The following is a 27,330-nucleotide window of genomic DNA, read 5'->3' on the forward strand; positions in this document are numbered from 1 at the left end:
TTTATTTCCCCCTTCCCCAAAGACAGCAAACAATATAATATAGGTTAAACATGTAACCATTTTAAACATTTCCTTATTAGTCATGATGTGAAAGAAAAATCAGAACAAAAGGGAAAAAACCCACGACAAATAAAAAGGAAATAACAACAACTACAAAAAAGGTGAAAATACTAACTAACCTTTGGTCTATATTCAATCTCCATAGTTCTCCCTTTGGATGCAAATGGCATTTCCATCCCAAGTCTACTGACTTGTCTTAGACCAATATTTATTACTCAGAAAAGCTAACTCTATCACAGTTGATCACATAATCTTTCTGTTATTGTGAACTATGTTTTCCTGGTTCTTCTCATTTCACTCTGCCAGATAAGATCGTTCTGAGAATCAAATGGGATGACTCAGATAAAATATTTTTTTGAAAACTTTGAAGTGCTATATAAACATTAGCTACTATTATTATTATTACATTGGAGTTCCTGCTTTGCATCCAGAATTTTAGCAGAAGAAATCCTTGAGAGAAGGTATAAGTTAAAGATTCTTATATCATGGTCAATTTTCCACTGAGGGGAGCAGAAAATACCACAATAGGAATGCACTCTACAGTGTCTGTAAAAACATTTTAGCTACACTTTACCAATTTGTCCTTTTACAAGACATTCAAAACTACAGTGCGTTTTTTTAAGAGGAACTCAAATATTTGCTAAATGAATGACTGAAAAGATGGTGAGTTCTCCAGGACCCTAAAAATCCCAGGAACAGGGAAGACGAGCCAAGGATCAAAGGCTGCAGAGGAAGGTAGAGACAAGAGCTCCCTCCCAAAGATGCAGAATTAGCAGCACAACACATTTGTGCTGGAACTCTGTCTTCCCAGAAATCAGCCGGAGTCAGGATCACTGCGTCTTTATTCTTGATCTTTTACGGTCAAGGTCAGGGAGTTAGGTCTAGCAATCTCAAACACACCTTCCTCCCTCAAATGCCAGGAGAGACTGACTCAGGGTCCGTGTCTCAATTTCCTCTTCCTCCTTCTACTCCTCCCACACACATCACTTCTCCCTCTTTGTCCCACCAATCAAGTCAGCACAGAACAAGTTAATAGGGAACTGTCCAATTGGCAATTAGTCTCACATGCTTCATTATCCAAGTGCATTGCTCAGTTCTAGCCCTTTACATCTCCTGCTTTCTTTTGTTTTAGACCACAGGTGGTAGCGCCATCCCTGACTTTTCAGGGAGGTGAGAACCCCAAAAAAGGAAGTGATCACACACCCCCTGACATCTCAGGAAGGGAGATGAAAAGCACCAAAGAGAAGTGGGGATTGACTGCGGGTTTCTGGGTTGAAGGGCCTTATTAGGGACAAGTATGCAGAAAACCCATTAGCATGAGAGGTATTACACAAGCACATAGTAATAACGCAGAGGCTATTAGTGATGGCTCTCCCCACAGTCAGTGCAGACTCGATGTGGTGTAACAAACAGGAATTGTATATGCAAGTAGTGATATAACAAACAATATAAATCAACACGGTTTTGTAAAAGATTTCCAGAAGTCCTAGAGAAGGAGTGTATACAAACATCAGTCACACATATGCCTTCTTCAGCAACCAAGAGATAGTCCAAAACCAATCTATTGTCCATTGCTTCACGTGTTAGGGAATCCAATGATCCCCACAAGTTTTTTAAGTCCCACATCAGTCTTTTTATATGTTAGGGAATCCAATGATCCCTACAGGTTTTTAATTCCCGCAACAGTCTTATGATGCCTCAGAGAATCCAATGATTCCTGAAGATTCAAGTCCTATAACGGTCTTATCACATCTCAGAGAATCCAATAATTCCTGAGGGTTTTCAAGTCCTATAATGGTCTTATCACATCTCAGAGAATCCAAAGATTTTTGAGGATTTTCAAGTCTAACAATTTTTGATATCCATGAGTCAAACGCCGTAACTGCCAGGCTCTTTCAGTGGTGGGCACAGTCAGCAACGGAACCACCCGATGTTTCTTGGGTCTTCTCCTTCGTTTCAAGGGTCTGCTACATCTCTCTCCGATGGACAAGGCGAATACGGCTCGTTGGCACCCATCTGATTCCTTCTCCATCTGTGGAGATACAAGCAAACCCTCTCCCCCAAGCAGTTAACCTTTCTGGTCTCTTCCATTCACCACTTTCTGGGTCTCTCCACATCACCTGGCAATTATCTAAAGACAGTGGAGCTGCTCGCACTGGACACTGCCCTTCCAGTAGGTTATAAAACCTGTCTACCGGAGCCAGTGCATCTTTGTCAAAAATTTAAAAATTAATGGTATAGAGAAGTAGATTTAGAAGTTCTCTGGAATTACCCATGGCTCCCCCTTTCTTTTGTTTTTGGAGGAGTGTCTTAATATCTCTGTTTTTTCTCTCTACTATTGCCTGCCCTTGACGATTAAAGGGTATGCCCGTGGTATGTAAAATCTTATACTGTGCACAAAAGTGTGCTAAATGTTTAGACATATATGCAGGTCCATTGTCTGTTTTTATTGCTTGTGGCACACCCATAATTGCAAATGCTTGTATATGGAATTCAGTGACCACTCGGGCTGTCTCTTTTGCTGCTGGCATTGCAAATGTGAATCCTGAAAAGGTGTCTACCACGACGTGGATAAAAGATAGATGACCAAAAGTTCTATAATGGGTCACATCCATTTGCCAAATTTCATTAGGTCTGAAACCACAAGGGTTCTTCCCTGGAGGGAGTGTAGGAGCATGGAAAGGAAGGCAAGCTGTACAGTTTACTATGCTCCTAGCTTCTTCTCTTGTTATTCCAAATTGTAAACGTAAAGCTCAGGCAGCCTGATGATATTTAGAATGAGATTCTTGTGCTTCTTGAAATAAAGGAGTACTGGTAAACATGGTTAGAAGGCTATCTGCCTTTGAATTACCATCAAAAATAGGACCTGGAAGTCCACTATGGGAGTGGACATGAAAAATATAAATCTTACCTGGATGCTTTCGCATTTGCTCTTGAAATTCCTTAAAGAGCTGATATATATTTTAGGCTACAAATTTTATTTGGGCTGTGGCAATTCTTTGTACCACACCTACTGAATAGGCCAAATCAGATATTATATTTATGTCTCCCAGATAATAAGCAAGAGCTAGAATGATTGCATACAATTCATTCTGCTGAGTGGACTGAAAAGGAGTTCTGATTACTCTTTTTATAGTTAAGTCACAAGAATATACAGCGCAAATATTATGTTTGGATGCATCTGTAAAGATAGTTGGTCCTTTAAGAGGAACTTTAGAAACCTTTTCTTCAAGAATCCATCGCCAATTATGTAACAATCTGATTATTTTTAATGGAGACCCGTATGTAAAATTTAGAGCCATGGCTAATAAAATTTGGAGCCATGGCTAATAAAATTTGCCACTCTGGGATGGTTTCACAGCACACATTAACTTGTGCATTAGTATAAAAGGCGTATATCTTGTTAGGTCTTATCCCAGATAATTGTACTGCTCATTTAATGGCCTTTAATAAAATTCTAGCCACAAGCACTGGGTAAGGAATAAGGGTTTGTTCTGGTTGTGCTGGGAGGCTCACCCACTCTATCACACTGTCTCCTTGGTGAAGGACTACTGTGGGTGCCTCTTGTGTAGCAAAAACTGATATTTGCAAGGGTTTTTGAGTGACTCTTTCAACCACATTGGATAAAGCTTGTTCAACTTGTCTCAAAGCCTCTTGAGCTTCTTTTGTAAGCTGGCGTGGTGAATTTAAAGCACTGGCTCCCCTTAAAATGTCATATAATGGTTGCAATTGACAGGTAGTCAAGCCTAGCACGGGACGCATCCATTGGATATCTCCTATCAATTTCTGGAAGTCATTTAAGGTGTTTAGCTTCTCTGTTCTTAAGGAGAGTTTTTGTACTATAAGCACCTTAGCATATACTTCATATCCTAAATATTGAAAAGGAGCATGTCTTTGAATCTTTTCTGAAGCTATGTGCAATTTATAATTCCTTAGTATTTCTATGTTTTTTTGTAGACATGCTTCTAACATTTGTTCCTCAGGTGCACATCCCAATATATCATCCATGTCAGTAGAGCATGAGACTCTTAATCTCAGGGTCGTAGGTTCGTGCCCCACGATGGGCGCCAAAATGCTGGAACTATGTCTTCCCAGAAATCAACGGGAGTCAGGATCACAACACGTCTTTATTCTTGATCTTTTACGGTCAAGGTCAGGGAGTTAGGTCTAGCAACCTCAAACACACCTTCCTCCCTCAAACACCAGGAGAGACTGACTCAGCATCCGTGTCTCAATTCCTCTTCCTTCTCCTACTCCTCCCACACACGTCACTTCCCCCTCTTTGTCCCACCAATCAAGTCAGCACAGAACAGCTGGGGAGGGTCAACGTTCAAACAATTTAATAGGGAACTGTCCAATTAGCAATTAGTCTCACGTGCTTCATTATCCAAGTGCATTGCTCAGTTCTAGCCCTTTACACAAATGGTTGGCTTTTCTAGCCCAGGAGGCATCACTGTGATTGGAGGCACAGTATGCAGAAGTGCAAGGAAAGGTTGGGAGGGGAAAGGGAAGATTACAGACCTCTCATTGTAGAACTGCAAGGTATTCTCACTGGAGAGAGGCCCTACCAGTTGTCGAATCATCTGCAGTGATTTCTCCCGCTCATCCAAGCCAAGCATCCGGATATGGGCCACAAGCCAAGCAACAGCACATACTACCAGGCTGCACACCTTGCCCTTGATGTTGTCTGTGATTTTCTGGGAGAGAAAACACATTAGCTGCAGCCCTGCCCTGCACCCTGGACACTGCTTGCCCTAGGGAAGCCTCAAGAGCTCAGCCCACCCTCATCCAGAGAGCCCACACTGAAAAGGAGGGATGGGAGGGACTTAGAGGGACTCAGAGGCCTAGAAGTGGCTACAGAAGGAGAGGCCCCAGATTTTAGAGTCCTACAGATGGGGGACTTCTACCCTAAGGAGAGGCAGTGATATCCAGAGCTGGCAGCCAGCCCTCCAGGGAAAAGAGGAGTGGGACAAGTGGAAAATAAGAATGTCATATGCTGAGACCAAAAGGCATTACTGGTCATGGAGAGGGATGGCTACCTGGATGGACTCAAAAGCCAGGACTCCATTCTCCCAGGCATTCAGAATCTCCAAGATGGCAGCTGAGATGCTGAGACAGGCCTCGTGCCACTTCAAAATCTGCCTGTTGGGAAGAGAGAGGAAGGTCACCAAAATGGAGGCAAGAGCATGCTCTTGAAAGAGAAGGACCTGGCTCCTGCCCTACTTGCACCCTTCCAACGCCACTTACACTAGCTTCGTTTCAGAGGTGTTGTTGAGCAAGGCAACCAGGGATTCCACCTTGGTGGAGTCAGGTCGGAAGCAGGGGTGGTCAGGATTCAGGATCTTGCCCTCCTCGGGCATACACATCTGCATCCAGGTCTCAAAGAAGGGCACTTCACCCACATTGCTTGACTCTGACAGAATGACCTGGATGGAAGAACAAGGAAGGAGAGGGATCAAGTATTTCCCTACCAGGTAACCTTGACAACAGGGATGACAGGGGAGTGTGACAAAAGCTTTCAGAGGACCCCCCACTTCTGCCTGAGGAGGCCTCAATTCCCAACATTCTCTCTCCCTGTGGGACCAGCCACCCTTTCAGGGGAATGAGGAGAAAACGAAGCCTCTGCTTCCATCTTGTGGTCAGTGAGGATATGACCCCAAAGATTCTGCATGAGCCTATGGGGAGGAAGGGGAGAAGGAGAAGGGGTCCCTCTCCTGAGGGCCCAGGCACCATCCACCCCTGGCCTAAGTGTCTCAATTCTTGAGAGCTGGGGATGGAGGAAGGTTCCTTTGGCCTTCCCCTCCCACCTCCCTGAGTCCCTTGTCACTCTTCCCCTCCCCTCCCCCCCCCCCCACTGCCCACTGCCCTTGCCCTCTCACTGACCTCAGATCCATAGGTCTGGGCCACATAGCACAGCATGAGGAAGGAGATGTCAAAGAGAAGCGCACGCACCGAGGCTGCTTTGGCTGTGGGGAGTGGATGCCCAAGTCAGAAGCCCAGCTCACCCAGGGCTGAGGGCAAGAAGGCTTCAGCTCAAGGAAGGTCAGGAAGAGAAGGGCTCCATCACAGGCCTGGGACTCAGGCTCCTTTTCTTGGGGTTTCACTTGGAACATCATTCCTCCCTTGTATTACAGGGGTCCCCCAAAGGTTCTCACAGAGCCTCCCCTCTGCTTCTCCCTCCTTCCCCAAAGGCAGAATCAGGGTCACAAAGAGCACAGGCGGCCACAATTCTACCAGAACCCTCTCTGTCTGCCTTCTCTTGCTCCATGAAGGGTCCCTGATTAGTCATACCTCATGGGGCAGAGACCACACCCTCCACCCACCCTGACCCCCAACCCTACCCTAATGCCACCTGTTCCTAAGGGAATGGGGGGGAGGGGGGTGTAGAGGCCAAGGAGATCACTTACAGTTTTCACCATTGATATGCTTTGTGAATTCATTCAAGCTGTGGAAAGAGGGGAGCTGGGTCAAAAGAGGGACCTGGGACAACAGAGACAGTGGGGAGGGGGTGAAATCTGTGCTTCCTGACAGTGTCAGTCTTAGCACTTGGGTTGTAAATCACATCACACCAAAATACTGCTTCATCACCACAACCTCTACAAACATCAAAGGCCAACTAATGGTAGAAACAAATTCTAGTACATGGGAAGGACTTTCCCTGGAGAAGAGCTAGAACAGGATTTCACAAGGAATTACTGAATAATGCAGCAGCATGGCCTGGAAAAGTCCTTCAATACCAGTTAATGCAATCAAGGTATTTCAGGGAAGAAATCTATGCCCAAAGGGGTGAAGCAAATTGCCTGAGATCACAGAGCTCCTTAGTAGCAGAATCAGACTTTCTCTAGGTTACCAGGTCTCTTACCTCCCTAGTCCAAAGCTCTTCCCAATACTTCCTGTTCTAACTCATATTTGGTTAATGACTGATCACTCTTTGCCCAATATTTAAAAAAAAATTTTTTTTCTAATAACATAAAAAAATTTTAACATTCATTTTTTTTTTTAAATTCAGAGTTCAAAAGCTGCTGGAAAAAATGGAAAATAGTATGCAAAAACTAGGTGCTGAACAACATCTAACACTCCATATTAAGATAAGGTGGAAAATAGGTTCATGATTTTTAGGCATAAAGGGTGATAATATAAGTCAATTAGGAGAGCAAGGAATAGTCTATGTCTCAGATCTATGGAGAAGGGAGCAAGTTATTGCCAAAGAAGAACTTGAGAATATTATGAAATGCAACATGGATAAATTAAAGATATTAAAGTCATTTCTAGTCATATGAAAAAATGCTTTAAATGACTATTGATTAGAGAAATGCAAATTAGGACAACTCTGATGCTATCCAACCATTATAGAGAACATTTTGGAACTATGCCTAAAGAGCCATAAAACTGTGCATATCATTCAATCTGGTAGTGTCATTACTGGGTCTCTATCCCAAAGAGATCATAAAAAAAAAAAGAAAAGAACCCACATTGGGCAAAAATTTTTGTAGCAGTCCTTTTTGTAGTGGCAAGGAATTGGAAATTGAATTGATAGTTGGGGAATGGCCACATAAGTTATGATATATGAATGTAAAGGAATATTGTTCTATAAGAAATGGTGAGCAGGTTGATTTCAGAAAAGCCTGGAAAGACTGAACTGATGCCAAATGAAGTGAACAGAACCAAGAGAGCATTGAGCAAAGTAACAAGTTTATGTAATGATCAGCTGTGGGGTGTTGGCTTTTCTCAATAATGAGGTAATTCAAGGCAATTCCAATAGTCTTGTGATGGAAAGTACCATCTACATACAGAGTGAGAACTATGTAGACTGACTATGGATCTATGCATACTATTTTCATTTTTTGTTGTGGTTATTGCTTGTGTTTCCCGCCCCTTCACCTTTTGATCTGATTTTTTTTTTATTCAGTATGACAAATATGGAAATATCTTTAGAAGAATTGCACAGGTTTAACCTTTATCATATTGTTTGTTATCTTGAAGAGGAAGAAAAATTTTGGAACATAAGGTTTTTTGAAGGGGAATATTGAAAACTATCTTTTGCATGTATTTGGAAAAATAAAATATCACTAATTTTTTTTAAATAAAGGAAAAAATATAAAAAACGAAAAAACAAAACAAAAAAAGAAATGATCAGCAGGTTGCTTTCAGAAAAACCTGGGAGAATTTCCATGAGCTAATTTGAAGTGAAATGTACTGTATACAAAATAACTGTAATAATATCAGGTATAAATAGTATGTATTCTCAGCAATAAAATGATCCAAGACAATGCTGAAGGACTTATGATGAAAAAAGCTATCCATTCCCAGAGAAAGAACTGATGATATTTAAATAAAAGTTGATGCTTTTTTTTGGTTTTCTTGAAATTTGGGTTTGCTGGGTTTTAAATTTTTATTTCTCTTCTGTTTTCTTTCACAAAATGACTACCATGGACATGTTTTTGCATGGCTACACATATATAACCTTTACCAAATTGCTTCCCTTCTCAATAAGGAGGAGCAGGGAGAGAGGAAAGGAGAGAATTTGGAACTCAATGTTTTAAAAATGAATGTTAAATGTAAAAACTAAATTTAAAAAATGCTTAAGTCAGAAGTTCACAATATTTTTACTCGGTCCTTTCTTATTTTTCTTTATACATACAAATGTTTGTGTTTCCTGATGATTTTCAAAATCATAACAAAAAGGATTATTTTAATAAAATAAAATAAATCAAAAACTGAGTCAAGGCTAGTTTTACCTCTCAGACCTGTGGAAAAAGAAGGAATTTAAGTCCAAAGAACTGGAGTACATTATTGAAAACAATTAACAATACAAAAACTGGAAACAAAATTGAACTACAAAATTATCCATTACTGAATACAAAATGCTAAGTTAAAAAGGTTTTGCACAAACAAAATCATGCAGACAAGATTAGAGAGGAAGCAATAAACTGGGGGAAAAAAATTTACATTCAAGGATTCAGATAAAGGCCTCATTGACTTAAGTTTATAAGAATTTAAGCCATTCTCCAGTTGATAAATGGCCAAAGGATACAAACAGTTTTCAGATGAAGAAATTGAAACTATTTCTAGTCATATGAAAAGTTCCAAATCACTATTGATCAGAGAAATGCAAACTAAGACAACTCTGAGGTACCACTGCACATCTCTCAGATTGGCTAAGATAATAGGAAAAGATAATGACAAATGCTGGAGGAGATATGGGAAAGCTGAGTCTTTAAGACATTATTGGTGGAATTGTGAACTGATTCAACCAACAATTTGGAATTATGCCCAAAGGGCTATCAAATTGTGCATACCCTTTAATCCAGCAGTCTCTCTATTGGGCTTATATCCCAAAGAGACCATAAAGAAGGGAAAGAGACCTAAATATGCAAAAATGTTTGTGGCAGCCCTTTTTGTAGTAGCAAGGAACTGAAAACTGAGTGGAAGCACATCAATTGGGAAATGGATGAATAAGTTATGACATATGAATATAATGGAATATTATTGTTCTGTAAGAAATGATGAGTAGATGGATTTTAGAAAGGCCTGAAAAGACTTGTATGAACTGATACTGAATGGAGTGGGCAGAACCAAGAGAACACTGTACACAGTAACAACAAAAATATGTGACGATCAACTGTGATGGACATGTCTCTTCTTAACAAAGAGGTGATGCAAGGCAATTCTAATAGACTTGGGATGGAAAATGCCATCCACATCCAAAAAGTGAACTATGAGAATGAATATGGTTTGAAGCATAGTATTTCACTTTTTCTTTGTTTTTGAACTGCGCGTATTTAACCTATATCAGATTACTTGTCTTGGGAAGGGGGGGAATAAGGAAAAAAATTTGGAACACAAAGTCTTACAAATATGAATGTTGAAAACTATCTTCACATGTTTTGGGAAAATAAAATACTGCTAAAAATTTTTTTTTTAATTCTGAGTTCCAAATTCTCCTTCCCTTCTCATTAAGAAGGCAAGCAATTTGATATAGGTTGTACATGTTATATGCTATGAGAAGAGAGTTCAGTGATTGAGGACCCCCTTCTAATACAGTTTGAGATTGTTTCTTAATCTCTTAGTTCTTAGAACTAGGGAAGGGCTCTTTCATTATGCCCAATATTTAAAGTGTCTCTACTCCCCATGCCCTTCTCATCAGAGGGAAAACAGGTGGGCTATGGAGAAGAGGAAAGAGGGAGGGAGAGAAATGAGTATCAATGTCAATTCCTGATCTCCTGCTCAGAGAGATGGCGAGGAGGTTAAGGAATAAGTGAGTGCCCAGACCCCAAGCACAGAGCACGTGTACTTGGACCGCCTTTGGCCACAGACACAAACTCAAACAGGAGCCCGAGAGGCCCCATCTGGATCCACAGGCACAGGAGGGGAAGATATAAAACCGCCAAGGTGGGCCAACTACAGGCACACTTACCGCTTCTCTGTCAGGCTGTCTTTGTTCATTTCAGAGAGCAGGCCTTGTTTACTACACTCCTGAAGCAGCAGGTTGATACAGTCACAGCTGGGGAGGAAGAACAGGGGCAGGTGGGAGGACAATGTTCGAACAGACACACAGGAGAGCCTTTAGGGCACAGGGAATCTGGCTTCTTCAGACCTGCTCCAGCTCTGGAAGCAGAGACTTCTAGAAGCTTTTCTGGGGGCCTGAGAAAGGGGAGCAAGGAAGCACTAGACTGGACAGGCTGCAGGTCTGCTTGCCCCATCTGGGGCATGTCTACTCAGCTAATGAGGAATCCTGTCTCACCAACATCTCTCCTCCCAGTCTTTCCCAGGGCAGGAGGCATCTGGGGAGGGGGGGAGGGGGTGAATCGGGAGATGAGACAGCTTGCCTTGTAACATGCTACAAGTATGGTCCAGGTGAGCTAGGAAGGAGAGGGCCCCACACACAGAATGGCCTCTCTTGGGCACATCAGCAGGACAGAAGCCAGGGCAACACTCACTTGCACCGCTGATCAGCCCTGTCTAGCAAGGGTGTGAGCTTCAGCAGGAACTCAAAGGCACAATTGACATCCTCAGTGAAGTCCTACAAAGAAAGAGCCAGAAACCCCAATCTGGGCTGTGTGCCGCCTTTTCCATTTCTAGTCACACATGGCAATGCTAGGCACAGGTGTTATTTTGCTAGGCCTGTGGCCCAGGCCAACTGGCTGGGTGTGCCGCTGTTGTGATGGAAAGAGAAGTGGCATCTTGCCTATTCTGCTGGGATGGTGGTGATGATGGTGATGTGTGTACAAGTGTATTTACCTGGGGGTGAAGCTATTAAATATAACAAGCAAAATACAGAGGATTACAAAGAAAACCAATTATATTGTGTTATCAAAACATTTGTAATACACAAGTAACTGATCTAAGGGCAATCAAACTATTCACCTCCTTCATAATTCCCAGCTGCCCAGCTTTAGCATTCACCATTTCCTGCTTTCTCAATGATATCCAGTTCCAGGCTGGGCCGTATTTCCATCCTTCCTGTTCTCCTAAGGCAACAGTTTACACCTGAAAACTGCTTGAGTTCTCCCCAGTCTGGGAAAGTTTACCTTCTCCCCCACCCTCCAAGGGTATGTCTTTACTTTCTTCCAAACCTGAGGAATCGGGAGGTAAGATGAAGAAAAAGGTCATATAGCAATCAAGTTCATCTTTCAGTGGTCGAGGACCCCGTTCTAATATAATTTGAGATTGCTTCTTAACTGAACAACATTTTTCTAATGAGCTCTCAAAGGAGCTCCAAACTCTTCTGCCTGACCTTGGAAATGGCAGTTGCTTTCACTGGCTAGGTCTTCCCAAGCTTCAACAGTGACTGCTCAATAGTTTGTCCAGGAGACTGCTGGAGAAAGACTGGAGGAGGTAGGAAATAATGGCTTCTTTAATGTATACTTTACAAGCAACAACTAACAGTGGATATGCACCCAGCGGCCTGAGTGGGAGCATGCTTTTTCCAAATAGGATAGGAATAGCAATAGGATAGGAATAACACGGGCTGAAATTTCTAGAAACCCTTCCTAGTGGTCAGGGCATCATATACTGCTGGACCTGAGGACTAGGTGTTCCGTCACAAGAGGCAGGTTGAGAATTGAAAGCAGCTGGTATAGCCAAGATGTCCCACAAAGCACTCCTGTCTCTGGAGCCAACCCATGGATGGCCTTGAGTCTTCTAATCCAACTGCTCTCCTCTCTCTCCCTCACAGTGTTGGTACCTTTATATTCGCTCTTCTCTCCAGAATACCGCTCCTTTTCGGCTTCAACTACCCAAATCCTATTCATCTTTCAATTCTTAAATTCTTTCACCTGAGATTAAGCTTTCTGGTTCTTCTCTAAAATTCTGCTGCATTTCACTTAGCACTTAATTATATTGGGGGTGGGGGGAGAAAAAGAGGAGTATAGTGGAAAGATCCCTGGATTTATGAATCAAAAAGAGGGAAACTTGAATCTCGAGCTCTGACACATAATAGTTATTTGACCTGTAAGTCTTATTTTCCCAGACAGTGAGGACAGAGACTAGCACACAGACACAAATATCTCTTGTATCTTCAGTAGCAATGAACACATCAGACACATCGGTTTCTTGGCTTGACATCCTTGGAAACCAGGATATATAAAGTGTTTGGGGAGTGGATTAGATGAGCTGTGATAGCCCTTACAATTCTAAGTATATGATTACATGGTGGGAGGAGTTGATAGGAGTCAAAATCCCCAGAACATAAATCACTGTTTATGGGAAGAGGGAAAAAAGGATAAGGGATAATTTTGTAATCCAGTGAAAAGGGTAATGCTGTTGTGCCTCATCTTTCACTTTATATATCAAATACAGATGATGATGGATGGGAGAAAATAAAACATTCTAATTTACTAATTTTGTGCTATGATTAATAGGCTTAAGATAGGGTAGAGAAATAAATGTAACTTTAATGATGGAGAATAACTTTTGTAGAGAAGGCAATTGAGGTTAAGTGACTTGCCCAGGGTCACACAGCTAGGAAGTGTTAAGTGTGTGAGGCCAGATTTGAACTCCGGTCCTCCTGAATTCAGGGCTGGTGCTCTATCCACTGCGCCACCTAGCTGCCCCAAAAATTATTCTTAATACAAAAAATTCTGGGCTCCTAAATTAAGAGCTAGAAGACATCCAAATAGTTGGAGTCTATGCCCAAACAGCAATGATATCCAATCTTTGTTGGATATTTTTAGCTTGTGGTGGAGTTTAGCAAACTATATCTTACTACATATTTTATTATCCACTATGTAACTATATATTTACTATCATATAAATGGAATCCCATCTTCAGTGACTATTTATACAATGGAAATTGTCTAAATTTTAATATCCCAGCAGGTGAAAGCTGGGCTATCTGGGCTCCTCAAGAACAAAAACTTTTTTCTTCAAATTTCGTAATTTAATCCCAAACTTAAGGAACAATAAACACGAGTGTCTTCGTATACCAAACCCAGCACGCCGCCTCTTCTCCCACCAGGGCTCTTCCTGGCGGCGTTTGGGACGGGGGCTCAGACTGGCCAACCTCGTTGCCTTGCAAGCTCTGCTCCTAACTCTCCAGACTCATAGTCTCCAAGCCCAGGGGGGGCCTTCCTTTGCCCCACCTTCACCCTCTTCTGTGCGGTCTTCTCTCATTAAAACATAAGCCACTTGGGGGAAGGGGCTGGTTTTCACATGCACTTATATTCCCAGCAGACATTTAGAAGATCGGAAGCTCTTAACTGTTCCCTGCTAGTTTGCTTCGGCTCATTAGTTCCAGAGCTGTCCCTTGCCCGCATCTCCCTCTGAATCCCCTAAAACTGGCCCTTTCCAAGGGAGTTTTAGCTACTTGCCGCTGTTCCCCACTCCCCAGCGGGGAAGACAGACGGCACGGTGGATAGAGCGCGGGTCCCGGAGTTAGGAGGACCTGAGTTCCAATCCAGCTTCTTTGCCAAGAAAAACCCAAATGGGGTCAGAGGAGTTGGACGAGACTGAGCAGCAGCAGCTCCCAGGGCACCTCAGGCTGGGTCCCCTCTGCCTCCAGAAAGCGTCCCTGGGAGCTGCGGGCATCCTTTAGGCACGGCAGAAAGTAAGGGTTGGGGGATGGTGCGACCACGGCCTGCCCCTCCCCTTCAGCCTCCCCACCTGCCAGACTAGGACGTCTCCGAGGCCCTTGGGGAAGAATGCTCCACGACGACGGCACGTGGACCATCACGGCATCGCCTCATGCACGCTTGGAGGATGGCCTGCTTGGGGACAAAGGGAGGCCGCTCGGGCCCGGGACAAGGCTAACCTGATTTCGGGAGTGGGGTCTCCCACGGGCTCTCCCCGCTTTCCGCCCAGCCCCAAAATGAGCAGACTAAGCGTAAGAACTTAAGCCGGTTCTGGTAGTCAGCCAGCCATTTCCCCCGACATGTTCCCCCGGGTTCTCCAGACCCCCGCCCTCCTCAAGGTGTCTTCCTCTGAAGAAGCCCAACCACGGCAGACTCATACGCCGGAAGAGACTTCTTCGGCCAAAGAAGCACGGCCATGTGGGCTTCCGCCAAAAAGCTTGCATCTGACTGGTCGGACGCGGCCATCGAGAACCAATAGGAATCTCGGAAGGATGAGTTTGGGCTACCCTCGCTTGATTTCTGGGAACTGCAGTTTAAGCGCAGGTAACAAACCAGTCTGTGCGTCCAAAGAACCATTGGATTTTGCGTTGGCCCCGCCTCCACACGGCTTTTCCTAAAACGTGAGGTCATCTCAGAACCCTGCAGGTCTTCTAGGTCTTCATAACACTCCAGAAAGAAGTTTCTGAATCTTTCTTGATTTTCGTACCCCACTGGTAATGCGGGGAGTCTCTGAATCTCTTCTAAGAACAATGTAGTTTTTTTTTTCTATTTATTTAATTTAAAAAATTTTACCCAGTTATATTTTAAGTTTTTTTAATTTTTCCAAATACATGCAGATAGTTTTTAGCATTCCTCTTTGTTTTTACAATCTTTTTAAATGCGCAAAATAAATTACCAAAGATAAAAATGGAAACAAATTACAGTAAAATATATATATATTTTTTGATGCTTCAATTATTCCAGATTAAGAACCTGTGAATTCTAGCAGCTTAGATGTGTGAAGGCATTCCTGGTCGTTTCCACGACATCGTGCTCACCAGGTATGTGATGAAGATGGTACTTACCAAGAGGGTTGCTCAATATTTTCCCAACTATCTGCCTTTCCCAATCTCTTGTTCCCTCAGCTACACAAATTCTGCTTCTCCCCACCTCATCTCCATCCTCACACTTTTCCTAGTTTTTTTCCTTTTCCTAGGATCCCAATAACCACGCTCATTTCTGAAAAACAAAGATTTCTGATAGAAATAGCTTATTCATAATTTCATCAACTGAGCCTGTTTCTCCTACTCTCCATTTCCTTCTCCCCAATTCCCAGAGAAACTGTGAGGTAGAGAGTCTGAGGGAGCCAGCTTAACCAATACCAAAATCATTTAATAAGCATTTATTAAGTTTCCACTAAGTACCAGGCACCAGTGCTAAACAATGGAGACAATAAAGGAAGGTGGAACAGCTCAAAGTCTAATGTGGAGGAAGAATAACATGTAAACCGCCAAGTATAAACAAGATGTATACAGAACAAATTTGGAATCATATCACAAAGAAGCCACTCAGATTAAGGAGGTTTTGCAAGGGCTTCATTCAAAACTTGAAAGAAGCCAAGAAAACTGAGATAGTGGTGAGAAGGGAGAGCATTCTGGACAGCCAATGAAAATGACCTGAGGAAATAGAGCACTGCTGCAGTTTATTGAATAGGGAAAAGGGTCACTTTGGTGCCAGAATCAAATGTAAATTCTCTTTTTGGCTTTAAAAGACCTTCATAGGGACAGCTGGGGTGGCAAAGTGGATAAAAGAGCCTTAGCCCTGGAGTCAAGAGGAACTGAGTAGAAATCCAACCTCAGCCACATCCAGCTGTGTGATCCTGGGCAAGTCACTTAGAGACAGAAAAAGGCAGAGAGCAGTTTATAACCTGTCCCCTTCCTATTTTTCCATTCTTTCTAAATCTCCCTTCCATGTACTTTGCAATCTAGAGACCCTTTACTCCTTATGGTTCCTTCATACACACTCCTATAACCCGATTCAGGGCATTTTCATTGGTTGTCCCTCATCCCCTTTCTTCTGATCTCTCCCCTTCTACTTCAGCTTTCTTGAAGTCTCAGCTAATGATCCAAGAGGCGTTCTCCCATCCTTTTTAACTCTACTTCCTTTATATGTTGTCTCCTTTTTATTTTTATATCCCCAAACCATAATACAGTGCCTAACACACAGAAAGCATTTAGTCAATGTTGACTGATTTTTTGCATACCCAATACCTGGCACAGTACTGGTCCATAATAAGTTTTTGATAAGCACTTATTGTGTAGGTCATGAAAAGGGATTGTCACAAATATTTCTTGAGAAAAAGATCGATAACAGGTAGCACATATAGCTCCTCTTTGAGGTTAGTAAGTTGCTGCACTTCTCAATTGGGATGGTGACTGGAAATGCCCTGCAGGAGGATGGGAGGGAAAGATGGAGCCCTCTCCTAAAAAGGGCTAAGAGTGGGAGAATGGCCCTAAGAGAGTAAATGAACATATTTGCTTAGGACATCTGGTTGAGGATGGGCATTAGGGGACAGAGGAGAACTACAAAGGGACAAGATGGAATGGGATGAGACAGGCAGAGAAGAAATGACCTGGTAAATGGGATGGAGGAAAGTATCTGGGCCAGAGGTTTAACCTGCAGAGAACAGCATGGAGCCAGGCCTAGGGACAATCCCATGGTCTGTCCCTTAAGGCCCGGGTCTGTGATTTCATGGTACACTCAACTCCTGGGTGAGTAAACTCCCTTAGCAAATGCTTCTTAGCTTGATCTTCCCTTACCACAAATCTAACTCACATTGACTCCATCACCTTTATACTAAAAACATTACTCCTTACTATAGCTTTCCTGTGAGTACAAGCCTCATACCCACGATTCCCTTACGACCAGCTCATGCACCTTCTATGAAAAAACTTTCTTCCACTAACACTAGCACTCTGCCTATGATTTATTTCCCTGCCTAGGGTGTCACCTCCTTTGCAACTAAGTCTTGAGAGTTGCTTAAGGCACAGTGAGGTTGTCTTGTGCAATCACATGGCCAGTACCCAGACTTTCCTCATTCAAAAGTCAGTTCAAAATCCACTATGCCATGCTTCCTCACATTTACAAGGTGCTATGAGATTTGTAAAAGACATGTTCTTTGAACCTGACAACCTCCCTGTGAGGTGGATGCTCTGAATAATTTTACAAATGAGGGAAATGAAGCTGTGACTTCTGCAGCATAAATGCAACAGAAGCATATTAAGTGCTGGGGGGGATTTGAAATGTGTACTCTTCACCTTTAAGTTACTTACGTGACTTTCTCAGAAAAAAAAAAAGTGGTCAGTGTGTCTAAGGATACTCAAGCCATTTCCTCTCCCTTAAAAAAAGACAAACTGAGGGGCAGCTTGGTGGTGCAGTGGATAAGAGCACTGAGGAGGACCTGAGTTAAAATCTGGTCTCAGACACCTAACACTTTCTAGCTGTGTGACCCTGGGCAAGTCACTTAAACCCAGCCACAGGGGAAAAAAAAAAAAAAAAAAAAAGGCAAACTGGGAAGTTCCCCCCAGGCACAAGGCCCAGTTTTCCAAAGTGTAAAGTTGACAGATTTTGAAGGGATAACATCAAGAGAAACAAGTTCCCAGCTCAGTATTTCTCCTTCCTCTCAAAAGTTGGGTCTCACTAAGGAGGGAATGGGAGCCTGCCAGTGTTCTTTCAACATTTCTTATTGGGTGTGGTTGAGAGATGGCCTAGTTGAAAAGTGATCAAAGCTCTAATCTTTGTACTAATCCTTTGTCCCCTTAAATAAGGCTTTAAAAAATAAATCAACTTTTTTTCAATAACACCAACATTTTTCAGTACCCACCCCCTTTCAGAAAGCCACCCCCATAACAAATTTTTCTAAAAAAAAAAAGTGGAAAAAAAAGTCTGAAAATACATCGTTAGTTTTCAATAAATAAGATAATGGTTTGAGAGGCAGATTAAGTGAATAAAGAGAATGAGTAATAAAAGTCTAGGGAAAAAAAACAAAAACAAAACCAAAACATGCAATGGACTACATAAACAGATCTCCTAAATTGTGAGAGGGAGAATGGAGCTCTCATTTCTCTTGTTCTTTATAACTTTGCAAAATTTATTCTGTTGTTACAAGCTTGTTTCTTCCTTTTTCACTATAAGTTATTTATAGTCTTTTTCTTGGCTCTCTCTGCATCAAATCTTCTGAGTCTTTCAATGCTTCTCTATATTCATAGTTCACAGCATAGTAAATCACCAGCAACTTGTTTTACCATTCCCCATTGTTAAGCATTCACAATGTTGCCAGTTTTTGCTACCACAATTAGTGCTGCTATATTTTGGTATAGGTGGGAGCCTTATTTTCTTATTAATAACCTATTATGGAATCTCTTAACTCTGATCATAGACATTTCACTTTGTTTACATAATTCTAAATTGCTTTTCAAAATGGTTGTCCTGATTGACAACTCCTCTAACAATGACCTAGTGTGCCTAGCTTCCCATAAACCCTCTACATTTTCTATTCTTTTTTTTTTTTTTTCCAATTTGAAGGATGAATGAGGTGAAACATTAGGATAATTTTGATTTTTCTTTTCAGTGACTTGGAGCATTCCTTTATAATCATTTACAGTTCATTTTGAGAACTGTTCAAATCTTTTTAAAAATCACTTACTGTTGTGGGAGCTAGTGGCTGCCTGGGGATCTAATTCTGTCTGGCAGAACATATCCCTTCATGTGAGAAAGGATGATAACAAGGAGACTGAAAGGCAGTTGTTTGCTCTGACCTCTCTCCTCTTCCTTCTAATTTATTTCTTTCCCAATTCACAAGCAACATCTGCGTTAGTAAAGGCTGCCTTGCAACTCCTTTAAGGATGTTATGATTCACAGCTGTGGGGGCTTTTGGAGAATCATGCTGCTCCTTCACACTTAGGCATGGTCCTTAATATACAGGCTACAAGACATATCTCAGAGAGAGCCGCATTATCCCTAACAATTTATTGGGAATAGGCATTTGGTATATAACTAAACATACACATATTGTTTATCTATCTTGGAAGGCCATTTCTAGTCGTCCCAATTTATATCTGGCCACTGGACCTAGATGACTTTGGAGGGGAAAGTGAGGCAGGTAACTTTGCCCAGCTTTCCCTCACTTAAATCCAATTCACCTGCATATCATGGCATTATCTCTCTGATGTCATGGTCCTCTTTGAGAAGGAAGGACAAACAACAACATATCTTAGAAATGAAAACCTTGTATGAGAAAATTGATGCAAAAAATTTTGTTCCTATTCAACTTCTTTCATTCTTATTCTAGATAGAATAATGTTGCTTGTACAAAAATTCTTCAGTGCTATGTAATGTTATCTACTTTACCTTTTGAAAATTGATTTTATTCTGTTATTAGGAATACATTTCCTACCTGTATTTGCGAAAGGTAAATTTCTTGCTTCTCTTCTTTTTCTAGGATAAGATTTTCCTGTCATAAATGCCATGTACCCATCTTGAATTTAGTATGGGATATGGCATAAAACACTGATCTTAGTATGATTTTTGCCAGACCACTTCTCACTTTTTCTCAGCAGCTTTTAACAAATAGGGGGTTCTTAAGTTAAATGTTTCTCATTCATCAAACACTGAGTTGAGTTCCATTGTTACTGATTTTCCCCAGATTACGACCTATTTTTTTTTCTATTCTTTTGGTAAACCGCAAATCTTAAAGGTAACTGTTTTATAATAGTTTGAAGCTTCAAGCACTATTATTTTTTCATCATTAACCATTATTTTTTTTAGCTCTTTTGTTTCTCTAAATAATAGCTGAAAGAATATTTTATACTTGGGATCAGACTGTGCCAATATAAATCAAACTGTCAAAGAAATACTTTATAGAACTCAGTAAAACAATAACAAAACAAAATAACAATAACAAAAACAAAAGAAATGAGTTATTCTTTCTAGGTCTCGGCTTTCCATTCTGCAATATGGGAAAATACCATAGAATGTATCAATCTAAAGGGACGTTGGCAGCCATCTAATTAAACCCACACTGGGAAAATCCACATCATAGTATAATATAGTATACTGAGGATAACAAGAGATTGGTCAGGAAACAGAATTACTTGTCTGTACTGGTAAACATTTTTATAAAGGACCTTGTCAATTACAATCATGTGAGGTAGGTATCATGTGTTTTTATTATACCCATTATTACAGTTAAAGAAACGGAGGTCCAGAGAAATTACATGACTTCCCCCATGGTCATACAACATGATTCCACAAAAAAAAATGATTGAACCTACCATGTCTAACAGGAAACATGGTGAAGCAGATGAAAAGCCAGCCTCATTCAGGAAGACCTGAGTTCAAGTTTTGCCTTTGACACTTTGGCTAGTTTTATGACCTTGGGCTAGTCATTTAACCTCTTACTGCCCCAAACAATTCCCTTTATAAAGACTTTCTAAGACACAGCAGATGCCAATCTTCATAAGAAGAGAGTTGAATAGCTGGCATTTCTATAGTGCTTTAAGACTGGAAAAGTTCTTTACATTCATCCCCACAACTATCTTGTGAAATGGGTGTGTTATTATCCCTATTTACAGATGAGGAAACTGAGGCTGAGCAAGGGTAAGTGACAGAAAATGTCTGAAGCAGGATTTGTAGGCAGATATTCCTGATGCAACACTCCATCATCCACTGTGCCATCCAGTCTTGAATGTGCTCACCATCAGTTCCCAATGGTCTGCTCTGAAAAACTGTGTAAAATGCTGTGCCAAGCACTGGAACATAAAAACAGCCCCAGTCCTCAAGGGACTTGTAAATCTACTAGTTGTGGAGGGGACAGAGATACAATGTATACATAAATAAATACAAAGTAATTTCAAAAGGGAGGAATAACAAACTGGGGGACAGGATGGATCAGGAAAGGCCTTGTGAAGAAGTTAGCACCTGAGTTGAGCTTTGAAAAAAGTCAGGGATTCCAAAAGGCAAAAGCAAGAATGGAAGGCATTCAGGCCCTCTATCCCCAGCTAGCAAACGTTTGCACCAAGATTCAAACCCAGGACTGGTGACTGTTTTGTGACTGGAGGTGAGAGTGCAGTACAGATGGAAGGGATTGTCCTTATCCTTCTACAGTGGTCCTGGATGATTCAAAGCAAAAGCTGATCAAGGAGGACCAGGAGCAGTGGCACAAGGATGACTGATTCACAGGAGTAGCTGCCACAGTCCATCCCTGAGGAATGGGACTTTACTCATCTGGTAATGGAGGCTTACTGAAACACCAATGCCCAAGGCAGCCATTAGAAGTAGAAAGACAAATTTTTGTTAAGGAGAGGAATGGAAAGCAAACCAGGGATAGAAAAAGATGCACAGAGAACAGATAGATGCTGAGAGAAGAGACACTGGCCTTTTCCTGATAAATAATCAGTCATCACAATAGGAGAATTGCTTGATCTCTCAGTTGCTCAGTCTCTCCTGTTCCTCAAATTTAATCCAAAAAATATATATAATAATAACAAAGGACTTCGCCACCTATGCTTTCTCAGAGTTCTCAGAGTGCAGCGATGGCTTTGGCAGCTACCCGTCGTCCCAGAGGGAGACTAAGGTCTGTTATGGCCAGAACCACCTTAGGGCTGGACATGGCTGACACTTTGACCAATTCTGATACCTGCACAGAAAAACAGAGGTTGAATCACTGCCCTTTTCCTGCAATGGACCACCACACGAAAAAAGTAGCACCCCCCCTCCCCGTGAGTGTTGAGGTACACGCCCACCCCTCCCCAAATTCACCCTCAACAGCACAGAACAGAGCCACCAGCTCTCCCTCCTCTCAGTGGGATACGTGAGAGAGAGGACAGTGCCCTAAGAGGAAGTCCAGGGCCCCCCACCTCCCATTCCTCACCTCAGCCCCCAAGTTTACCGTGGTAAAAGGCATGAACTGCAGGATGCTGCCTCGGCTACCCTGCTCCAGGCAATCCACACACTCCTCCATGAACCACTGCACAAACTGGGTGTGAGGCCCCGCCGTCCTGGCCCCCAGGATGGAGGAGATTAGCAGGAACAGATTTGCTGGGCAGGGACAGAGACAAGAGGCACAAGAGGGATGAAGGGCAATCTGCACTTGGAGAAGAAAGAGGGCAGAGAGGCAGGGAGAGAGCAGGGAAGGGGGAAGCAGAAAGCAAGAGGAAAGGGGGCTCAGGGAGAATGACAAGAAAGGAGGGGACAGAAGAGAAGGCAAAAGGGAAGAAACAGGAGGAGATGATCTGGTTCAGGGGACTAAAGGAGGGATTCAGGAGAAGACTAGCAGAGGGTCCCCACCACCAGGCAAGGGAAGGTGGAAGAAGAGAACTCCTCTGGGGCCCACTTGGCCAGGCTTAGGAAAGGAAGTCACTTACCGAGGACTCGGTTCAGAGGGTCCCTCATATTGACTGTGTGCAGCTGAGAGGCTGAGAGAGAACTGTTCATGGACCGGTCAGCTGTACATAAGGGGGAGAGGGGGGAAGAGGGCAGAGCTGAAGACACTGTTTCCTCAAAAACAACCCAACAAGAGTGCTGAAGAGGGGGGAAGGGGGAGAGAATGGACATCAGTGCTGAAGAGACTGGGGGAGAGGGGGGATGGTGACAACAAGGGAGGAGGAGCCTGGAGTTACCTGCAATAACCAACCTTTACTCTGTGCTTATAACCTGAAGCCCTAGAGCCTGGTGAGTAGACTCCTAAGCCCCCCAGTTCTCACTTCTCTCAGGGCATGGGGTCAGCTAGAAGGAAGCTGAGACAATGGGGCACAGAGGAATGGACACAAGGTGGGAGTTAACCCGGCCTTAACGAGTGCCCATACTGGCCTCCCTCCCAGTCTCATCAGTGGCAAAGGGACCAGAACCAGGCAAACCCTGGCCACCAACCACTTTCCCTGTGCCCAACAACTTACAATTCCCAGGACCAGAAGGAACAACCTCCTTTGGGGACATCTGTACTGAAACCCAATTTCTGTCCCACTGCTCTACTGAACACTCTCTCAGGTCCACAAAGCCCTCTTAGTTGTCAGCTCCAGCAGACTGTTCTCAGGCCTTTTCCTCCTTCAGGACCATCTGACACTGCTGCTTTCACATCCCACACTCTCCTGGCTCTCCCCCCTCCTACCACGGCCTCCTTTTCCATCTCCTCTGACACAATCACAGACCTCAGAGGCCATCCAGTCCAAGGAGAACCTGAACAAGAGCATCTCCATCAAGAGATCATCTAGCCTCTGCTGGAGGCTGCCTGTTCTATCCAGTGGTTTTTGATTGCCCTGATTTAGAAAATGGGGCCTCAGAACAAACCAAAATCTGCCTCTTGTACCTTCAGAGTTTTCTCCCAAATCTGCCTTTCATGGCCAGGGAGAACAAGCCTGAGCCATCTACTATTCCAGACAGTCCCTCAGATACATAAAACCAGCTAACTGATAGGACTCCTCTAAGTCTTCTATTCTCTAGGTCTCTCAATGAGATCTTCTTATGACAGGTCCTTCAGTTTTCTCCCCTTCCTATTGGCCATATTCTACAAGTACCCTTTGCTGGCTCTCTCAATGCTTGAAGTCCTAGGGGAACCCCAAGACTGTTCTTGGCCACCTCTTCTTTCCCCATTCTCTGCCTTAACAATCCACTATTATTTCTATGTACATGGCTCTCAAATATCTTCAACCCTTCCTCTCTACTGAGCTTCAGAGAGGCATTTCCAACTGCCTTTATCTAAAATAGTTCCCTTTGGATGCTCATCATCACCACCCAACTCACTGGGTCCCACCCAAATATGTCTCCGATCTCCCCCCAACCTGCTCCTTTCTGTGATGTCATCTTCAACTCATGCTATGTTCAAACCCTCAGAATTTCCTTTGTTTCTTTCCATCTTCTAGGTCCCAGTGGCCACCATGTCTTCCCAATTATACCTCACACTCACTTTTTCTAATGACCAAAATAGTTTAGAATCTCCTTGCCATTATGTAATAAGAGATCTGAAGTTTAAGGTATAATGCTCTCCTCCTCTGGTGTGTGTAATACACATATAATCTACATCTGATCATTTGACTCATTCATAAATTTTTTTTTTTAAAGTTTCCTAGATTCCTCAGCTTCCATGGCTCCACTTTCTACCTATTCCACATTCTCCTTCATAGTGATGTTGGGTTAATCTCTTTTATGTACAGATTGAGTTGTATCACTCCTCACTTTAAACGCTTTCTAAACAGTTGAAAGCCACCCCCATCTTATTCCAAAAGGAAGATGAAGGCAGGAAGACCACTGGGCCTGGCAGGCCACAGTCAGAAATGAAAAGAAATATCCACGATGAAGTTTAGACTTTTTAGCTTCACATTCAAGGCCTTTCACAATATAATTATCATTTTGTCTTTTAAAAAAGAGGAAAAAATCTGAAGTGCTAGCAAACCTTCAGGAGACAGGAAAGTGATATCAATGAGAAGTACAGGGGAGTTGTGATCTGCTTTAAGAGAAGCAAAGGAATCTGCTTATTTTCAGGAAATTGGAGATTCCCAAGACATAGGTTGCCGCTTCTCAGGCAGACTCTGGCACAGCCAACAAGAAGCCAATTTTTAGCAAAAACCTATCCCAAGGCAGCACCACCACCACATGCCACTACATGTTCAAGAGAAACCAGATTATAGGCCCTTATGTTTCACTCTTGTTCCTATATGAACTTGGTCATGAAGGGAAAGATGCAAAGATACCTGACATCGAAGGGCTGGTTTTCATTAGGGAGAGGGCTACAAAGGTAAGAACACCATCTGGAAGAAAAATCATTTTCTGTCCCAGACATTTGAGAAGGTACCAAAAGGAAGGACTGCAGAAACATTCATCAGGATGGTGTGATGCAACATTGCCTAGTGTAGTAATGTTAACATTTACATCGGTAAAGGGGAGTCATAAGCTGGCCCCAAAGAATTCATGCAAGGGGATTACCACAGCATAGTACACATTGGAACCATCAGGTCCTGGTCAGAAAGCTCCACTGATCAACTTGATCAACACTATACTGCAGTGGAAGCATTTCGTCTTCTCCCCAATCACAATGCTACTTCCTGGGCCTGGGAAGCCTTTTTAGTCCCCATCCAGCATCCCAGATCCTCTCAACTTTACTCAGATTTGAACCTAGGAGTTGTATTCAACATTTGACTTTCACTCTCAATATCTAACCATTTCCCAAATCTTACTAAATTTACCTCAACATCTCTCAATGTCTTCACCCCTTAACCTCTGCTCATACCACAACCACCACCTAGTCCAGGCGCTCACCACATTTTACATGCACTAACTTAATAGCCTCCTTACTGGTCTCCCCACCTCCAGGTTATCCTGTCCCCAATCCATCTGCCACACAGTTGCCAAATTGATATTTCTAAAGCACAAGTTTGCCCATGTCACTTGCCTTCTCAAGAAGCTTCAGTGATTATCTATTGCCTTTAAGCTAAAATACAAATTGCATTCACTTGTGATTCAAATCCTTCCCAATATGGCTCCCAATCTATGTTCCCAGGCTGTTTACATGTTGCCCTCCCTCCTCTTTCCTTTTCAGCCCACATGGTCACCCTACTGTTCCCTATACACAGCATTTCATCTCCCACCTTTAGGCCTCTGCACAGGCTGTTCCCCATCTTCCTATTGTCTCATATGTCTCCCCCAGGTTTGTCGTATCTTCTTCCTTTTCTGAGATTCACCCCAAAGGCCATTTCCTTCAAAGAGCCTTTCTTGATCCCCCTAAATGTTGATATCTGCACTCTCAAGGCATGCAAATATTTTAGCATATATCTTAAATTTACTTATCTATGCCCAGTGAACATTTTCCTAGTATAAGGAAGTTCCATGATGGCAGGGTCTATCTCAGTTGTCTTTCTAGTTTCAGTACCTAGCAATTCTTGGTATGTAATAGATGCTTAACAGATATCTGTTGTCTTGTTACCTAGTGTTTAACTCTGAGAAAGGTTATAAATTATCTGGGCCCCATTTCCTTATCTGTAAAATTAGGAATCTGAACTAGATAGTCTTTAAAGTCCACTCAGCTTAAACCTTATTATCCTATTAATCCTAAATATCTGTTGAAAGAAACAATAAGTTCCCTCAAAGGAACCTGGCAAAAAGTTTGCTATTGGGTATCTCTTTCTAGGGTGCTAGCCCATGCCCATGCCAGTCAAACACTCATACTCACTAGGGCTAGAGAGAACATTGGCATCATCCTCATTAGAACTCAGAAGTCGCATCAGCTTTGACGGCTGTGTGTCATCCAGGGGGAAGAGACTGATGTAGTCCTAGGGAATGGGGTTACGAGGGTTAATGTCACCCAGAAACTAAATAATATGATAAGGAGACCAACCCATAAATCCACTACTCAATATCCTATTTCCAATGAGTGGCCCTCCAACTTCAGGAAAATATAAAGAACCTAGCTATGAGACAAGAAAAGGCTTCTACTTTGAGGATCTTTTTGACCCTCCAAATCAGAAATCCTTCTGGCTACTATTTTTGTCTTCCTTCTCATTTGAAAAAAGAGAATGAGGTGATGGAAAAACAGCTGTTACCTCTCACATTAGAAAAGATGAAGTCCCTATTCAATTTTATATTCATTTTTTTAAATTATAGAGATAACCTGAGTCCAGGGTACCAGTTTTGGGCTATACTTGTTATCTTTTTATTATAATTACAATACTCACTTCAATGTCCTCCCGATGCCTCTTTTTCTGTCGGGAAGATGCCTGCCCCTTGTGAGTGGAGTAGGAGCTCAGGGCACACCACACTGCTAGCCTAAACAAATAATTGCAAGGGGAAAGAGGAGAGAAGAGGAAGTTCAGCAGAAACTAAGCAAAGTTATCTGTATCTTCTAAGCAAACCCAAACTAACAATAAAGAATGAGTTGTATGAGAATGAATTTGCCCTTTAGCGCCTTTGCTATGACAGGAAGGGGATAGGTTCTTCTTTCAGGTCTGATCTGAAGGGCTTTGAGAAGGAAGAGGGGGGAAGCTTACTTGGCCAGGGCTGTGCCTGGGGGATCCATGAGACTCTGCCACTTGGCAGAGTCTGTGAGAAGGCCAGGAAGGATGTGGCCCAGCAGGACCAGGGTGACTTGTTGCATATCTAGGCAGAAGATGCTGTAGAGCAGCTCTACAGCTCGAAGAGTGTACTCCTTTCGAGTTTCCTTCAGCAGCTCCTG

General features: G+C 42.6%; 2 protein-coding genes and 1 non-coding gene across 5 annotated transcripts in view; all 3 read right to left on the reverse strand.

Moving 5' to 3' along the window:
- Positions 1–884: 884 nt before the first annotated feature.
- LOC141539121 (mediator of RNA polymerase II transcription subunit 24-like) lies at positions 885–14,454 on the reverse strand. The gene is made up of 8 exons (XM_074261417.1): positions 11,428–14,454; positions 11,001–11,083; positions 10,478–10,564; positions 6,468–6,505; positions 5,944–6,026; positions 5,308–5,486; positions 5,100–5,202; positions 885–4,757 (listed from the first exon to the last, which is right to left on the reverse strand). The coding sequence occupies exons 1-8, from the start codon at positions 11,467–11,469 to the stop codon at positions 4,467–4,469; spliced, it is 906 nt and encodes a 301-aa protein (XP_074117518.1). The 5' UTR covers positions 11,470–14,454; the 3' UTR covers positions 885–4,466.
- On the reverse strand, positions 6,088–6,192 carry LOC141542091 (small nucleolar RNA SNORD124). Its single transcript, XR_012482093.1, has one exon. It is a non-coding gene; the product is annotated as a small nucleolar RNA SNORD124 (small nucleolar RNA).
- Positions 14,455–20,315: 5,861 nt separating the features above from the next.
- MED24 (mediator complex subunit 24) overlaps positions 20,316–27,330 on the reverse strand; it is a 33,036-nt gene continuing 26,021 nt past the window's right edge. For 2 of the 3 annotated variants that reach the window (XM_074261418.1, XM_074261419.1), the window contains 6 exons: positions 27,146–27,327; positions 26,834–26,924; positions 26,332–26,431; positions 22,535–22,615; positions 22,060–22,208; positions 20,316–21,807 (listed from right to left, as the gene is read on the reverse strand). In XM_074261418.1, the coding sequence (XP_074117519.1) occupies positions 21,691–21,807; positions 22,060–22,208; positions 22,535–22,615; positions 26,332–26,431; positions 26,834–26,924; positions 27,146–27,327 (720 nt within the window). In that variant the 3' untranslated portion in view covers positions 20,316–21,690. Of the gene's footprint in view, positions 21,808–22,059; positions 22,209–22,534; positions 22,616–24,755; positions 24,914–26,331; positions 26,432–26,833; positions 26,925–27,145; positions 27,328–27,330 lie in introns of those variants that run through there. The other variant, XM_074261420.1, reaches the window with a different exon arrangement.

This window comes from Sminthopsis crassicaudata, chromosome 4, assembly GCF_048593235.1.
Source record: "Sminthopsis crassicaudata isolate SCR6 chromosome 4, ASM4859323v1, whole genome shotgun sequence".
Taxonomy (NCBI): domain Eukaryota; kingdom Metazoa; phylum Chordata; class Mammalia; order Dasyuromorphia; family Dasyuridae; genus Sminthopsis; species Sminthopsis crassicaudata.